The following is a 17,405-nucleotide window of genomic DNA, read 5'->3' on the forward strand; positions in this document are numbered from 1 at the left end:
TCACTATAGAGGCAAGAAGCTGCCTTCTCTTGGTGTGTTACTACAAATTAACATCTCATTATTTTGTCAGCAAAGGGAGTTCTCCTTTTTTGTTGCTTAAATTGTATTGGTCCGTGAGGGGAGTTTTCCTGATGGGGGCAAGTCTAATGTGTCTTCCTTGCTCACAACAAGGCTGAAAATTAAAACCAAGAAATGGTTGAGTGCTTTTCTTTCAGAAAACATGAAAGCCAAGAAGCCTCTTTCATTGCCCCAGGGCCAGACTACATGTTTCTTCTCTCTCTGAGGAGGACTTGTGTCTACCCTAGTGAACCTAATGTTTATATAGGTCAGAGCTGCCACTTCAGCTGGGTGCTTGTGCAACAATACACATTTGTGCACTTATACAGGTGATTTTTTAAAAATGGCGAATCTGGCCTTTTAAGCATAGGGCCTGCCCACCACCACCTTTTACAAAAGTTTATTACTTTAAATCACCATCCGAATGTGGGCAACGTCCTAGCCCAGGTGGTCAAGACGTTCAGTGTTCTGCAGTTAAGTGTGCCTGAAATCTTGCACTGCATTTCATATTTGGTGGCGATTAATCAAGTCTTCACTCCCGCCATCTAATTTTAAAGCCCAAGTTTCTAGTTCTCATGATGGGCCCCCCAGAATGTTCTTGTGATGCTCCGTAGTCAAGCCTCCCTGGTAAGATAATTTTATTTTGAATGAAATAACTTGTGTTCAGTTAGATGCTGAATACAGCAGAGCATGACCCAGGTCTGAGTATAAGCTGTGTGCTCTGTGCTGTATGCCTGGGAGAGGATAATCCTCCACCTGTTTCTCTTCGTCTCATGTGGCCTGCTAACGTAGTGGCCTTGAGTTCCTAGTCCTGGATCTTTCTCACAAGGAGTTCTTCTCAAAAGGGCATCTGTCTTCAGGGTTCCTGGCGTGCCCTTGCAGTTGAGATGGCAATAAACCACTAGCAGCAGCTGTTCTTATGCCTGGAGAAAAAAGTGGATCCCCAGATCTGCACCATAGGCCGTCTTTCCAAGCTGAAGCTCTTGTTCAGCAGAGACGGGAAGGTACGGGCTGGTTTGCCTTCCTCCTCCTACAAATTATTTGTATACTGCTTTTTGACAAAAGTTCCCAAAGCGGTTTACATAGATGTAAGTAAGTAAGTAAAGAAGTAAATAAATAAATAGAGATGGCTCTCTGTCCCCAAAGAGCTCACAACCGAAAAAGGAAAAAGAAAAGTCAGGCACCGGCAGCAGCCACTGGAGGGATGCTGTGCTGGGGCTGGATAGGGCCAGTTGCTCTCCCCTGTCTATATAAAGAGAGTCACCACTTTTAAAATGTGCCTCTTTGCTCACTTAGAGAAGGGAAACAACTTGAAGTTTCACCCCACTTGTGTTTGTCACATGAGAAGCAAAGACTAACATTTCTACATCCAGCGTAGTGTAGTGGTTAGAGTGCTGGACTAGGACCAGGGAGACCCGAGTTCAAATCCCCATTCAGCCATGAGACTAGCTGGGTGACTTGGCCAGTCACTTCTCTCTCAGCCTAACCTACTTCGCAGGGTTGTTGTGAGAAGAAACGTAAGTATGTAGTACACCACTCTGGGCTCCTTGGAGGAAAAGCGGGATATAAAATGTAGTGATAAAAACAACAATAATAATGTTTAAGGAATTGGGCTAGATAATTTAAAACAAACAAGCATAGGATTCTGCAAAACTGCCAGATATAGTATGCATGGTGGTCCTGATTGTCAGAGCGATCTCGTCTGAGGCCGCAAAGCCCATGGATCAGTGTTGTCACCATCACAGATGAATTCCCACTCTTAGCACTTTAAAAAGCCTTCTGCACAGACTTGATTTAGACCTATCAAGGGGGGGGGTGCATGTGTGTACGGCAGCGCCTGCGGGCCTTCTGCTGTCCCAGGTGCCGGAGGCCACCAGCTCCCCCAGCAAGGGACAAGCAAGGAGGCCGCAATCTCTTCGCCGGCCAGGCCAGGGAAGGGCACTCTGTGCGTGCTCAGAGAGAGACTGTGTCAAGAGGGAACTCCGCGCATGCTCTGGGGCCCGGGTTTCGCGGAGCGCTGCCCCCGCCGCCGCTCTCCTCTCCTGGGACTCGCCGCCGGGGGCGAGCTCGAGGCCAGCCCGGCTATCTCCGCCGCCGCCGCCGCCGCCGCCTCTCCGTCCGCTCTTCGTGCAGCAGCAGCAGGAGGAAGCAGCAGGGCCCGCATCTGCGGCGCAGCGGCGCCCTCCCAGCCCCGCAGGCGGCGGTGCAGCTCCAGCGCGCCCAGCGCCCTCGCCTCCCCCGCCCGCCCGCCCGCCCCTGCTAGGCCCGACCTGCTCGGAACGGCGCCTCCGTCCGCGCCGCTGCCGCCCCAAAGCCCGGCCTGTGCCGCCGCCGCCGCCGAGAGACTCCTCGCCGCCGCCGAGCGTGCTGCGACTGGGCAGCCGCCCCTCCGCCCGCCCGCCATGGCCGAGTGGACCCCCGCCCAGGTAGGGCGCTCTTGCAAGCTCCAGCCAGCCCTCAGCGGCAATTCTTGCAGGGGGCCGCGCGCAGCAGTATGGTGGGTGGGGGGCAGAGTCGGGGGCAGGACTCTCCCCCCCCCCCGCAGGCAGATCTCGGGGTCGTCTCGTGCCGCCGCCGCCCCGCCGCCCCAGGGGTGCATCTCCTAGACTTCCAGCGTCCTGCTGCCAGGTGGTGGAAGAGGGTGCGGGTCTGCCCCCCCCCCCCCCCGCGGGCCGCGCCATCTCTTTGCCTTGCGCGAGCTACTTGCCCCGCTTCTACCTCGCTTTCTCCTGGGCTCCTTTATTATAAGGTCACCCCTTTGACCTTATGGTGGTGGGGTGGGGGTGGTTGCGGGGAGTAGGATGGTCCAGGTGGTGAACTGCTGAGTGGGTATTAATGGAGGGGCGTCATCCGGAATAGTTTTGACTGAAATGGGACAAAGGGCCTCTTCATGGCCTCCCCATGCCCTCCCCTCCCCACATGCATGTTTTGTACTACGCACACACACACCCCCCCCAAGTGCCTTGCAGAGGATTTGCGGTGGAGAGTCTGGCTCTCTGGAGCCTCTTTTGGAAAGGAGTGGAGTTTATCTGACTTTATAACTCACTTTTGGTTCTGGAAACCGTGTGTGCACATTTGCCCCCTGAGCTTGTGGCAAGCCTCCAAGGTTGCAGGCAGGAATCTCTCTCAGGCTCAGCCCTCTCTTGGAGATGCTGCCAGGGAGGGAACTGGGAACCTTCTGCTCTTCCCAGAGCGGCTCCATCCCCCGAGGGGAAGATCTTGCAGTGCTCACACATCAAGTCTCCCATCCAAATGCAGCCAGAGTGGACAAGTCACGCTTGCTACCACAAGGCCAGCTCTCCTCTTCTGCCCGGAGATCGCTCTGGTTTAGAGTACCCATCCCAGATGTTCAAGCAGACTCCTTTGGGGATGAGAAAGGGTCATTCCAGACTTCTGGTCATCAACACGCACTGAAAGCCAGATTATAAAGGGAATTCGTTAGCCGTTAGTAGGTTCCTGGTGGTTAACGTCTAAATCGAGAGAGGTCAGAGTTTAAATATGTTTAGAAATCATTTCCTCTGGTCTGACCGCACTTAACTTGGTGTGCAGGCAGATGTGCTCTGCACATGCTCAGAAGCAAATGCTTATATGTCCTGAGGTGTGTGTTGGGTGGTTTGGGGGCAGGGCATGAAATCTGGGAGTTGTTTCCCTTCTCTGGTCCAAAACACGTGTGTGTGTATGTGTGTGTGTGTGTGTGTGTGAAGAGATGAACTTACTCTGCCTTCAGACAGGAGCAGGGGTGCCCCTGGGTGGACTTGGGGCCTCTCAGTTGTTGCCGCCGAGGCTTCCTAACATGCTGGAGTGCCGATCCTGGACAGAGTGCTGACAGAGCATGAGGGCCAAGCCGGAGGAATAATGCAGCCTGCCTAGCTTGAGGGTTCCCAAGTCTGGGTCACCAAATGTGGCTGCACTTCAGCTCCCACCCTCCCCAGCCACTCTGGAAGCTGCCCTAAAGCAAGTCGGACCCCTGGCCCGTCTAGCTCTGGGCTGGATTGTCTGCACTGATTGGCAGCAGCTTCTCCAAGGTTTCGGGCAAGAGCCTTTCTCAGCCGTACCTGGAGATGCTGCCAGGGACCGAACTTGGGACCTTTTGCTTGCAAAGCAGATGCTCCACCACGCCACTGAGCTACGGACCTATCTGGCTTTATGAGATGAAGCTTCCAGGTTGGGTGAGGTGTGGGGTTCAGTCTGGCACACACCCCGCCCCACACACACCCACCCCTCCAGCCACAATGGACCTTCAACTAACTTTTTCTGCTGGGCTCTTGCAAGTGGGTCCCATATTGCAGGTTGGAGTTTGAGGTGGATCTCCGCTCTTCACACCTTGAAGCTTGCTGGTCTACACTGACTGGCAGCTGCTCTGCCATGGAGAGGCCTTTTCCATCACGGCTGTTTGACCCGTTTCACTAGAGGTGCCAGAGACTGGCTTGGGACCTTCTGCTTGGAATGCTTGTGCTCTGCTGAGCTGTGGTGCCTTCTTCTAGGAACATAGGAAGCTGCCATATACTGAGTCAGACCCTTGGTCTATCTAGTTCAGTACTGTCTTCACAGACTGACAGCGGCTTCTCCAAGGTTGCAGGCAGGAATCTCTCTCAGCCCAATCTTGGAGAAGCTGCCAGGGAGGGGACTTGGACCCTTCTGCTCTTCCCAGAGCGGCTCCATCCCCTGAGGGGAATCTCTTCCAGTGCTCACACATCAAGTCTCCCATTCTTATGCAACCATTGTGGACCCTGCTTAGCTAGGGGGACAAGTCCTGCTTGTTCCCACCAGACTAGCTCTCTTTCTCCTTGTAAACAGGCTCAGGATCGGGATGCTGAATCCCAGAGGCTCCCCTCTTTGCAGCCCTCCGTTGTCCCAGAATGGCCCTCGGGGCCAGTGGTGGCCGAGGCTTCTTCTATGTGGACCGTGGTGACTGCTGTCCAGGCCCTGGAAAGCAAAGTGGATTCCTTGGCTGCACGGCTGCTCAATCTGGAGGGCAGGACAGGGAGGGCTGAGAAGAAGATATTTGAATGTGAGAAAACGGAGCTGGAGTTCGGGAACCAGCTGGAGAGCAAGTGGACCGTGCTGGGGACCCTGCTCCAGGAGTACGGCCTGCTCCAGAGGAGGCTGGAGAACATGGAGAACCTGCTGAAGAACCGGAACTTCTGGATCCTGAGGCTCCCACCTGGTGCCAACGGAGAGGTCCCAAAGGTAGGAGGGTCACGTATGGTTTAGGGATGGGGCCAGAGCTGAGTAGAAGAGCACCTGCCTGCTTGCTTGCTTGCTTGCAGGAGGTTCAAGTTCCCTCCCTGGCAGCATCTCCAAGACAGGGCGGAGAGAGACTCCTGCCTGCATCCTTGGATGGAGAAGCTGCTGCCAGTCTAGGTCAACAATACTGAGCTAGATGGACCAAGGGTCTGCCTTGGTATAAAGCAGCTTCCTATGTTCCTCTGCCAGTTTTTTAATTAAACAGAGTTCTTCAGCATCATCTGCAGTCTGCCCACGAACCAGTTCTATCTAACCGGAAAACTTACTTCATCCTGGTTCACTTCATTAGGCACTCCAACTGCGTCTGACTTTAAAAGTCCAATGCCTGTCTCCTTACTACGTGTATGCTGCTATGTTGTGGGTGCAGCCCACCCTGCAAGAGGCACAGACCCACCAGTCCTACACCTGCTGGTAGAAGGCAGCTTCCGAGGTCCCTGAGTATCCATTGGGGGAGCAAGGCAAGATGCCATGACGTGAGAGATTCCCTCATGTCCCTTAACAGGGATTCCCAGATGTTGTCGACTACAACTCTCAGCATCCCCAGCTGCAGTAGCCTTTGGTTGGGTATTATGGGAGTTGTAGTCAGCAACATCTAGGAATCCCGGTTAGGGGGAACACTGTCTGGTACTGTTGTTGTTTCAGTTGTGGGGCTGGCATAATGTGTGGGGCTGGCCTAGAGTTGCTTGGGAACATAAATCTTTGCGGTTGATGGATTCCAGGTGCCAGCTCTCTTTGATGACAGCACAGTCTTCTCCCAGGAAGAGTGGGAGAACCTAGAAGACTGGCAGAAGGAGCTGTACAAGAACGTGATGAAGGGGAACTACGAGTACTTGATTTCTCTTGGTAAGGACCGGCCTCTTCTATCGTGGCGATGGCTCACCTCTGGATCCTGCCTCTGCCGCGGCCAGCGCTTGAATTTGCTTTCATGCAGGGCTGTTTTCCTTGCTATGCTTCCCACCAGGAGAGGCCCCTGTTCTGTGAGATCATTGCTTCCCAGGTGAGGAGACCAGCCCTGCCGGCTCAGGCCCTGCAAGGAGGCCCATCTAGTCCAGCATCCTGTTTCGCACAGTGGCCCACAGGCAAGAGGGGAGGGCAGGCCCTCCCTCTCTTGCTGTTGCTTCTCTGCAGCTGGTATTCAGAGGCCTCTTGCAGGAGGGGTTGACCATGGCCTCCTCCCGCGCAGTATGAGATGATACCTTTCAGCATCTTCCTGTGTTGCTGCTGCCCGATAGAGGTGCTTCCCAGAGTCTGGGAAATAGACCAGCGGGGATTCAAACTGGCAACCTCTGGCTTGCTGGTCAAGTCATTTCCCCGCTTTGTGGGGAGATATAGCTGCCTTCACATATCCGAAAGGGCTGTCGCGTAGGAGGAGGGGTGGAATTGTTCCCCGTTGCTCTGGAGGGCAGGACTAGAACCAAGGGATTGAAATTGCAAGGAGGCGGATCTAGGCTTGGCTGTAGGAGGAATTTCCTGATGGTACAAGTTGTTTGTGGAACAGTCTGCCTTGTGCACTGGTGAACCACCTAATGGTGCAGCGTGGAAGTGACTTGCCTAGGGTTGCTGGTTCAAATCCCCACTGGCATGTTTCCCAGACTATGGGAAACACTTACATTGGGCAGCAGTGACATAGGAAGGTGCTGAAAGGCATCATCTCCTACTGCACGGGAGATGGCCATGGTCAACCCCTCCTGGATTCTACCAGAGACAACCACGGGGCTCTGTGGACGCCGGGAGTCGACACCAACTTGACGGCACAGCTTTACAAGCTGTTTGACTGTGGAACAGTCTACTTTCCACGTTGGTGCATGTTTTCAAACCGAGGCTGGGCAGCCAGCTCTTGGGCATGCTATGGCCATTTCCTCTGTTGGACCTTCAAAGTCCTTTCCAGCTTTAAAATCCCGTGACCCTAACCCCTGCTAACTGAGCAGAGAGGCACCTTTAAAAAGGGGGAGAGCAACTGGCCTTCTCCATCCCCAGCACAGCACCCCTCCAGTGGCTGTTGCTGGTGTCTATCTTGTATTTCCTTTTTAGATTGTGAGCCATTTGTGGGTCAGGGGGCCAATTTATTTATATCTATGTAAACTGCGTTGGGAATTTTTTGGGGAAAGCATTATATAAATATCCATCATATTCATCTTCCATGTGCCAGGCTGTGATGAAGGTAAAGCTGCACAGCTCTACCTGCAAATGGCCAGCCTGCAGGCTGCACAGCTTGCCTTTAATGCTGGGGGGGGGGCGAGAGAGAAAGAGGAGCAGCCAGGACTTCTGGGAAGCAGAGGCAGCTGTGCCTCGCTGGGCAGCCCCGGCTCCTTAGGAATTGCTGCTCTTGAGAGGAGGGTGTGGGGACTTTGGGCCCTGTAGTGGGCGGAGCGTTTTGCTGTGATAGGGACCCTCCTGCCTCCGGAGCCCAGCTTCTGGACTTCTTTGCCAACAGTTGGCGATTTCTTTGTGCACGGACAAACCTACCTGTAAACGGACTTTGCTGTTTTCACTTCCACAGACTATGCAATCTCTAAACCAGATATTTTGTCCCGGATTGAACGAGGAGAGGAGCCTGGTGTCCGGGGTCAGCCCAACTCCGAAGCAAGAGAGAGCCCTGGGGACCCTTCCTCTGTGGGTGAGGATCGGGGCCAGAAACCGCTAACTAGACAGAAAAGGGCAGTTTTTATTGTTTTTCTTTCTCTCACCCTGAACTCCTTGGAGGAGGGTTAGGATATGAATCAAATACATATAATGATGAATGTATTAAAAGAAAAAAGAGAAGAAAGCTTTCTTCAGGTATCAGAGGGATATCTGTGGTCCTCAGTTGTAATGAAAGCAACAAACGCCTGGGCATGGTGGGTATTCTCAAGGAAGTAGACCGACTGGGAGCAGTTCAGAGGAAGGCAAGGAGGAGGTTTGTGGATCTGGGGAAAGAGACCTGTCAGGAAAGGTTGCAGGAATTGGGGGGGTGTAGCCTGGAGAAGAGAAGACCGGGTGGGGTGGGGTGGGGAGGCAGCATGAAAGCACACTTCAGGTCTTTGAAGGGCTGTAAAACCGAAGGGGGGACAGATTTGTTCTTTGTGGCCCCAGAAGCCAGGATAGACCCAGTTGCTTAAGTTACGGGAGGGTGAGTTTTGGTTGAACATTAGGAGAAACATCTTAATGGTAAAAGCAGTTCAGCGGTGGAACTAATTACCTGGGTGGGAGTGGACTTTCCCTCTCTGAAGCTTCGCTTTTCAAGTAGAGTCTGGGCAGTTGTCTCTAGGCCTGGATTTCCTGCACGGAGCAAGGGGTTGGACTGGATGGCCTCCGAGACCCCTTCCAACTCCAGGATTCCTTGATTCCCGGGGCGACTCTGTTATCCAGATGGGGAGCTGTCCTGTCATTAGGTTAGGACTGTGGAGGCTAGGCCAGGACCAGAGGTGTGGATGTGGGGTGCATCTCACCATCTGCCTCTGTATCCCTGTGGCCAAGACCTCTGTGCTTTAGCCTTCGTGGGTTGTACCCCAGAGTGTGGGTGCAGAACAACTAGAGGCAACTGTGGTGGGAACACAGTTGCAGGATGGAAAGTGGTCCCTTCTGCTGTGTGCTGTGTTTCCCCCAGCCTGGTTTCTGCTTCAGCACCAAACTGACATGGTCTGCCTCAGTTTACCATCTCCAGTGTCATTTGCTTCCAAAGAGGGCATCTTATTTATTTATACATACATACATACATTTCATATCCCGCTCTCCCTCCAAGGAGCCCAGAGCGGTGTACTACATACTTAGGTTTCTCCTCACAACCACCCTGTGAAGTAGGTTAGGCTGAGAGGGAAGTGACTGGCCCAGAGTCACCCAGCTAGTCTCCTGGCTGAATGGGGATTTGAACTCGGGTCTCCCCGGTCCTAGTCCAGCACTCCACACCACTACACCACGCTGGCTCTGATGAATGCCGATGAATTATTACTAATTGTTTTTTGATGAATAAATTTTAAAAAGCCAAGAACACCTGGATTCTGTGTCCTCCTCTCCTTGCAGGCTCTCCTGTTTCTATTCTCGAAATTGCTTCGGATATCAAACAAGAGGAGGAACCTCTGGCAGAGGAGGAGGAAGATGAGGGTGGAAGGAATGCAGATGGGGAAGCCATCGCCCCAGGTGGGTGACCAGCTGTGGAGAATAGATCCCTTTTGAATGCAAAGCAGGAAATGCAAGCTGCTTTGGGTAGGCAGGCTTTTCTTCAGAGAGGTGAGGAGCTGGCATTAGCATCACAGCAGCCTCCGAGAAGAGAGCCTCAGAGAAAAGGCTCTTAAATGCCTCCCAGAGTATGCAGATGGGGGGCCCTTTGCCTGTGCAATGTGCATAATCCCTTCCTTCTGCTGGAGGAGGAGATGGCCATCTCTAAGCCTGGCCCTCTGGGAGGCACCCACTCCATCCTGGGCACTTGAATCCCTTGCCAGGTCTTGATGGTAAGAAAAGGGATTCATGGGAGGGGGTGGGGGGGATACTCTCTCTCTCTCTCTCTCTCTCTCTCTCTCTCCCACACACACCACACACACACACACGGTTTTGGATTTTTAAAACAGAGTGTAAAACCCCTGCTAACTTGGCAAAGAGGCACCTCTTTAATGTGGTGATTCTCTTTATTGAGCAGAGGGAGAGTAACTGGCCCGATCCACCCCCAGCACAGTATCCCTCCAGTGACTGTTGCTGGTGTCTATCTCATGTTTCTTTTTAGATTGTGAGCCCTTTGGGGACAGGGAGCCATCTTTCTTATTTATTTATTATTTCTCTGTGTAAACCGCCCTGAGCCATTTTTGGAAGGGCGGTATAGAAATCGAATAAATAATAATAATAACAATAATAATTAAAAAACCCACCCCAGCAGCATCAGCAGCATCAGTGATGGCACGAGGGTTGCCTGTTGACTGACTGGTTTGGGCTTTTTCCTGCCCATTCCCAAAGCCCCTTTGGATAACAACTGGAACAAAAACGTTGGTAGACAGACCTCGCCGCTCCCTCCTTGCAGCCCCGGCGTCATCCCTCGTTCTTTCCCCAGCATTGCAGCCCCAGACTCCAGCGCACTGCAAGGCATCCTGCCGGACCCCCCTGGGCCACTCTCTGGCTCCCTGCCTGAGAACACCCCTTTCCCCCAACACTACCAGCCCACTGATGCACGGGCATGCAGCAGGCCTGCTCTCGTGCTCCCCTCACCCCTCTCCTCTCCTCTCCTCTCCTCTGTCTCACCCAGTGAACCCCTTCCCCACTCGTGGCTGCCACCTCTCCTTTGCACTCTTGCCTTTTCCACAGCTGCCTTTGGCTAAGCCCTCCTGATCATTGTCCCTGCCCAAAAATCACATCCCTGTGCAGGCCCCTGTTCAACGCTTGGCTCACCCATGCCTTCCCCTTCCTCTGCTATTTCATGGAAGCTTCACACTTCTACATTGTAAGCTCCTTGGGGCAGAGAAGGTCTGCAAGATATTCCCCTTCAGGGATGGAGCTGCGAGATGAGCATCCAGGTTCCAAGTTCCCTCTCTGGCAGCATCTCCAAGACAGGGCTGAGAGAGATTCCTGCCTGCAACCTGGGAGAAGCTGCTGCCAGTCCGGGTAGATAATACTGAGCTAGATGGACCAAGGGTCTGACTCAGTATATGGCAGCTTCTTATGTTCCCAAGTTCTTCTACAGCAGAGTGTGTTCTAGCAATAGAGCCACCTTCTGATAGCTACAGAAATAGCCATGAAATGAAACAAGTGGCAAAATAATGGAAATTGGAATTAGTTTCAAGTTCTTTATTGCTTAAATCCAAAGTTGGCACAATATGAAATGAAAAATTACACTAATTACAAAATTTAAAACAAAAGGTTAGAACCTAAGAACAGCCCTGCTGGATCAGGCTCAAGGCCCATCTAGTCCAGCATCCTGTTTCACACAGGGGCCCACCAGATGCCTCTGGGGAGCCCATGGACAAGAGGTATGTGCATGCCCTCCCTCCTGCTGTTGCTCCCCTGCAACTGGTATTGAGAGGCATCGTGCCGCTAGGCTGCAGCTGGCCCTCAGCCACCAGACCAGTAGCCATTGATAGACCACTCCTGTCCTCCCTACATTTGTCTAAGCCCCTCTTAAAGCCATCTGAGCTGGTGGCCATCACTGCAACCCATGGCAAAGAATTCCATAGATTAATTATGCGCTGTGTGAAAAAGTACTTCCTTTTGTCGGTCCTAAATTTCCCAGCCTTAGGAACATAGGAAGCTGCCATATACTGAGTCAGACCATTGGTCTATCTAGCTCAGTATTGTCTTCACAAACTGGCAGCGGCTTCTCCAAGGTTGCAGGCAGGCATCTCTCTCAGCCCTCTCTTGGAGATGCTGCCAGGGAGGGAACTTGCAACCTTCTGCTCTTCCCAGAGTGGCTTCATCCCCTGAGGGGAATATCTTGCAGTGCTCACACATCAAGTCTTCAGTTTCCTTCAGTTTTCAGAAACCTTCAGTTTCATGGGGTGACCCCTGGCTCTAGTGTGGTGAGAGAGGGAGAAAAAATTCTCTCTCTCTCCCCTCTCTCCATGCATAACTCTCTCTCCCCTCTCTCCATGCATAACTTTATACACCTTGATCCTGTCTCCCCTTAGTCGCCTCTTTTTCCTCAAACCCTCTCTTTGCATCCCTTATTGTCTCCTTGCATTTCTTTTGCCAGAGTTTATGTTCCTTCCTGTTCTCTTCATTTGGGCAGGACTTCCATTTTCTGCAGGAAGTCTTCTTCCCTTTTATAGCTTCCCTGACTCTGCTTGTTAGCCACGCTGGCGTCCTCCTGGACTGGGTGGTCCCTTTCCTCCTTCTTGGCATGCATTCCAACTGAGCTTCTAGTACTGTGGTTTTAAATAAGTTTTCCATGCTTTCTGGAGTGATTTGGCCCTCCTGACTTTCCCTTTCAGCTTCCTTTTCACCAGACCCCTCCTTTTTGAGAAGGTTCCTCTTGTGAAGTCCAGGGCATCTGTGTTGGACTTCCTTGACAAGTCTCCACTTGCATATTTGCTTGAATTCATGTATAAAATGTTCCTGTCCTTTTAATGAACGTTGGCTGTTGTGGCTGTGGCCCCAACTCCTCGGCTCCCCACTCTTGCTTTGGCCACGGGCTCATGAGGGGTGTGTGTTTTGCAGTGGACAGCTGGCTGGTGAGCCAAAAGGAGAGGATCCCTGGGGAGCCACAGTCCCCCTGGACGCTGGCAGAGAGGTCGGAAGAGGAGGGCGCCTCCCGGGAGACGAGTGGCTGCTGCAGTCCGGGGGAAGCGCAGCCCCTGGGGTCCCCCGAGAGGGCCACCCCCCTGACACTGGAGCAGGACTCTGGCTGGCCGAGCGGCCGGGCGGCTGCCCATTCCCGCCCCCCGCAGGACCCACACGCGGAGCCCTATCTCTGTGCCGACTGCGGCCGCTGCTTCACCCAGGAGAAGTGCTTTGCCCGCCACCAGCGCTCCCACGCCAGCGAGCGGCCCTTCGTGTGCCGGGAGTGCGGCAAGGCCTTCGTCCACCAGTCGACTCTCAGGACGCATCACCGCACCCACACCGGGGAGAAGCCCTACCCGTGCCCCACCTGCCCCAAGCGCTTCAGCCGGCTCTCCACGCTGCTGGAGCACCAGCGGACGCACACCGGGGAGAAGCCGTACGCCTGTGCCGAGTGCGAGAAGCGCTTCAGCCGCCTCTCGACCCTGGTGGAGCACCAGCGGACGCACACGGGCGAGAAGCCCTACCAGTGTGCCCAGTGCCACAAGAGCTTCACCCGCCTCGCCAACCTGACGGTGCACCAGAACACGCACGCCGGGGAGCACGCCTATTCCTGCACGCAGTGCGGCAAGAGCTTCACCCAGAAGACCGGCTTCCTCAAGCACCTGCGCAGCCACTCCCGGGAGAGGCGCTACCAGTGCCAGGAGTGCCCCCAGCGCTTCCTCTGCCAGTCCTGGCTGCTCCGGCACCAGATGAGCCACTCGGGCGAGAGCCCCCAGCGCTTCGTCCAGAAGGAGCATCTCCTCCAGCCCCAGAGGAGCCACGCCGGGGAGCGGCCCTTCCTGTGCCGGGTGTGCGGCAAGGACTTCCGCTGCCAGCTGAGCCTGAGGCTGCACCAGAGAGTTCATGGCGCCTTGTCCTTCTCCGAGGACCAGTTCCTGCCCCAGATCCCGTGTGTGAAACTAGAGAATGTGGGGTGAGGGTTTGGGGTGCAGGGGTTATGCTGTTGGCATCCCCAGCTCTTGAGCCCTGGGGTAGGATGCTGCCATATACGGAGTCAGACCATTGGTTTGTCTAGCTCTGTGGTGTCTACCCAGACTGGCAGCGGCTTTTCCAAGGGCTGTTTTGCTGTGAGACCCGGTCGAAGGCGGGGGCCAGATCACCTGCCTGCATCTCGGCAGAGGAGACTGGGCCAGCTTTGGGTCAGGGATGGAGGCGCTGGCTGTGGGGCCGGGCTAGCTTCCTGTTGCAAATAAACCTGATTATGCACAGCCTGGTCTCGACTGGGGCAGATCTTTTCTGAGCATTGGGAGCGATATGAAGCTACTGGGTCAGACCACTGGTTCATCTGGCCCCTTGCTGTCTGCTCCGATGGGCAGTGGCACACCAGCACCGTAGGCAGAGAGAGAGATCTTTCCTAGCGCTGCTATTTATTATCCTGGGACCTTGGACACATAAAGCACATGATGTATCCTTGCAGCTGCTTTCTACTGAGTCAGCACCTTGGTCTACCCAGTAGCCTAGCAGTGGCAACCCCGACTGGCAGTGGTTCTCCAAGGCCTCAGGCGGGGGGTCTTCTTGTGCAGCTTTCTACCTGTGATCCTTTTGACTGTTTGAGATTGAAGCTGGGACCTTTGCCATGCAAAGCTGCGCGCTCAACCGCTGAGCAGTGTTCCCGCTAAGGCGTGCGCACCGCGTGTGTGTGCCCGCTCACAAGCTTTTGGCTGTCCGCTCAGTTAATTTTAGCTCCTGCTCAGGCTGAATCAGGAAGGCCCCCTTCTGAATGCACATGGTGCGCGCACACAGTGCCTTGATACTGCTGCCCGGAACAAAATGCATTCCGCGCACAGAGGGGAAAAATTAGAGGGAACACTGCCGCTGAGCTGTGACTGCTCCCCATAAAAAAGGGAAGGATGCAGCCTCTTTTCCAGAGGGATGAGTACATTACGAGGGCATGGGGTGTGTGTGTGTGGCAGGTTGACCGCGCAGCTTCACCCTTTGCATGCTTACTCCGTAAGTAGGCTCCCCCCGTGTTTCATGGGATTTCTTCCCAGGTAAGTGTGCAGAGGATTTCAGTCACCAGAGAGTCCTCTGACGCAGAGAGCTGGGGGGAGTGGGGGTGTATCTTAACCTGGGACTCCCAATCCTGACCCCCTCGTCTTTTATCCAGTGCTTAATCTGCCTACAAGAGAGGGGCTGGTGAGAAGAGAGCAAGCTCTGCACATGCTTGTGTGGGCCAAAGAAAAGAATTCATTCATTCATTCATTTGATTTCTATACCGCCCTTCCAAAAATGGCTCAGGGCGGTTTAAAGAGAGAAATAATAAATAAGATGGCTCCCTCTCCCCAAAGGGCTCGCAGTCTAAAAAGAAACATAAGATGGACACCAGCAACAGTCCCTGGAGGTCCTGTGCTGGGGGTGGATAGGGCCAGTTACTCTCCCACTCTGCTAAATATAAGGGAATCACCACATTATCCACTTCCAGGGTATAAATGACTGGGCAGGCCACGGTGGCTGGGGATGATGGGAGTTGTAGTCCAGCAACATCTGGGACCCAGGATTAGCAGCCTCTGCAGTAAAGGCTTCAGCGTTGACCCTGGTGGCTTCAGCTGTGGAAGTGGCCTGCTTTCCCAGGTCTGGAAGGAAACTGCCCCTGCAAAATAGGATGGGTTTATGTGAACTGGAGTTGGCCCCAAGATGACATCATAGCAGTTCTCCATTTCTTTCACTGCCAGCCACCTGGGACAGGAACATGGGAAGCTGCCATATACCGAGTCAGACCCTTGGTCCGTCTAGCTCAGAAGTGGCTACACGGACTGGCAGCGGCTTCTCCAAGGTTGCAGGCCGGAGTCTCCCAGTTCTATCTGGAGATCCTGCCAAGGAGGGAATCTGGGACCTTCTGCACGCAAAGCAGATGCTCAGCCACTGGGCTACGGCCCCATCTGGGTTTGTGAGATGAAGCTTCCAGGCTGGGTGATCTGGAGTGTGTGTGTGTGTGGGGGGGCAGCTCTTCGCTTATGCAATGCAGCCTCTTGAGGCAGTGGACCGGCTCTGTGTGTGTGTGCGTGCAGTTTCCCAAGGAGGCTTTGCTTGTAGTAGCAGCTACCAACACAGGCATGTGTTGGATGAGCCCAGAGTTGCAGGGCAACGGCCTAGTGCCTCTTGGCTCCAGGGAAGCATCTCCTCCACTTTGCAGTTCACCGGCGAGAGGCAGGTTTCGCGTATGGGGAGGGCTGTGTGTGGATGGAATGAAGGATGGAATGACTCCTTAACCAGCGTCCATGGTGGTTTGTGAGCAACAAAGACCCAAAGCTGCTGTGCTTCAGCCCTCTGGCTCCTTTGGCTTGCAAAGGAGGTTCAGAAACCCCACCCCGGTAGTGATGGGAGCGCGATCAGTCGGAGCTTTCTGGCCCGCGCTGCCTTGCAAGGTCGCCTAGCGTCTGACTAATGCTAACCAGTTGTTCTTGCTTGCCCTCGTTCTTCCTGTGGTGCGGGTTGTCCCTTGGCGTTTTGCCGGAGGGAAAAGCTTGCTCTGTGGACCCAGGAGGCAGTTCTGGCTGCACCTTTCCCACCCGCTTTCCTGGAGGCAGCTGGGCGGCGCCATTCATGTCTCCCGTAAAGACGCGCTTGCATCCCAGCTTCCTGCGTGGCTTTCGCAGGAGATGGCCCGAGGCGGGATTTCTTCGCATCCTCCCACTCCAACCATCTCGCAGGGTCTCTTGGAAGAAGACTGCAGCCAACCGCATGGGGCCCTTCTCTGGGCGGGCAGGGTGACCCGTCTTGGCTTCAGAATTCACCCCACAGGCCCTGCTTCCCAGGGGTCAAAGATCGAATCTCGCTCAGGGCATGATGGCTGAGGAGCCAGCTGACCCCGCTCAGCTATGCTCCCCTCCTGCCCTGGCGGGTTTGAATTTCTGTACTCTTCTTTAGCAATGGGAAACAAGCCGGCCCAGGCTGACCAGGCCACAGCACCTGCTCTTGAAACACGCAGGTTGAGCCAGAGCAGGGGAACGGCCCCCTGCCCGCCACCCCCAGCCGCACTCCCCTCTCTTCTGGTTGTTGCCAGAACCTGAGGGGTATACTCCTGTGAAATAGGGGTCGTAATCCACAATTTGGCTTTTAAACAGCCAAATCCCGGAGCCATAAAGAGCCACGATCCCTTTGCAATGGAGAAAGAATTGTCCTTTGTTTTGCTTTAGGTTTGGATTAGGTTTAGGTGAGCTGTACCTGTGGAGTTCCTGACTGCTACAGAAAGCACAGCAGCAGTACTGCCAGGAAACCTGCACCCCCAAATAAAATAAATCACTGGGAACGTGCTACTCCTTAGCCATTGTCTCTGACAAGCAAAGAGCGCTGGGCCAGAGCGGCTCTCCCTTGAGAGTCCAGGACCAGAGAGGCGTTTGATTGACAGCAGTCGGAGACTCTCCGCCGCAGCTACCATAGAGATGCGAGCGGCTGGAGCGGCACAAAGCTTGAATTTCCGGTGCAAAGAGGAAACCGCTCCTGGCAGTTCAGAGATGGGACGCAACGTTGCTGGGCTCTGGGATTGCCATAGATTTCAATGGCTAGACTGACAGAGGCGTCTGAGTTCTGCAGATGCCTCTTTCCCCACTTGGCCGGGAAGGATGTGAGAGTTGTTCATAGAAAAACATGGAGTTTAGGATGCTTGTAATTCCTCCCCAAAGGGCCAGGCGTTCCCGCTTTAAAAATAATAATAATCCAGTCCTTATTTCACCTAGAAATAAAAAGTGACACTGCTTTAATCCGAATTGAATCCGAAGTCTGGCTGAATCTAAATTAAATCCAAAGACCTGAATTGATCCAATCTGAATCGGTTTTGGAAGCCAGTTCGATTTTCAGATTGGCGCTTGTGCCCAACTACATTCTGGATAGGCATGCAGCCTTACTGCGTTTAGCATGAGAAAGAG

At 53.9% G+C, this 17,405-nt stretch overlaps 1 protein-coding gene across 2 annotated transcripts; it reads left to right on the plus strand.

Moving 5' to 3' along the window:
• The first annotated feature begins 1,894 nt into the window (after positions 1 to 1,894).
• LOC128329133 (zinc finger protein 777-like) lies at positions 1,895 to 13,749 on the plus strand. Of its 2 annotated transcripts, none has more exons than XM_053259688.1 (6): positions 1,895 to 2,483; positions 4,855 to 5,247; positions 6,024 to 6,147; positions 7,805 to 7,921; positions 9,304 to 9,420; positions 12,418 to 13,749. In XM_053259688.1, the coding sequence occupies exons 1-6, from the start codon at positions 2,046 to 2,048 to the stop codon at positions 13,455 to 13,457; spliced, it is 2,229 nt and encodes a 742-aa protein (XP_053115663.1). In that variant the 5' UTR covers positions 1,895 to 2,045; the 3' UTR covers positions 13,458 to 13,749. The 2 variants fall into 2 exon arrangements, with proteins under 2 accessions (XP_053115663.1, XP_053115664.1); XM_053259689.1 differs by lacking the exon at positions 1,895 to 2,483 and adding an exon at positions 2,596 to 2,685.
• The last annotated feature ends 3,656 nt before the right edge of the window (positions 13,750 to 17,405 follow it).

Source organism: Hemicordylus capensis, chromosome 6 (genome assembly GCF_027244095.1).
Source record: "Hemicordylus capensis ecotype Gifberg chromosome 6, rHemCap1.1.pri, whole genome shotgun sequence".
Taxonomy (NCBI): Eukaryota; Metazoa; Chordata; class Lepidosauria; order Squamata; family Cordylidae; genus Hemicordylus; species Hemicordylus capensis.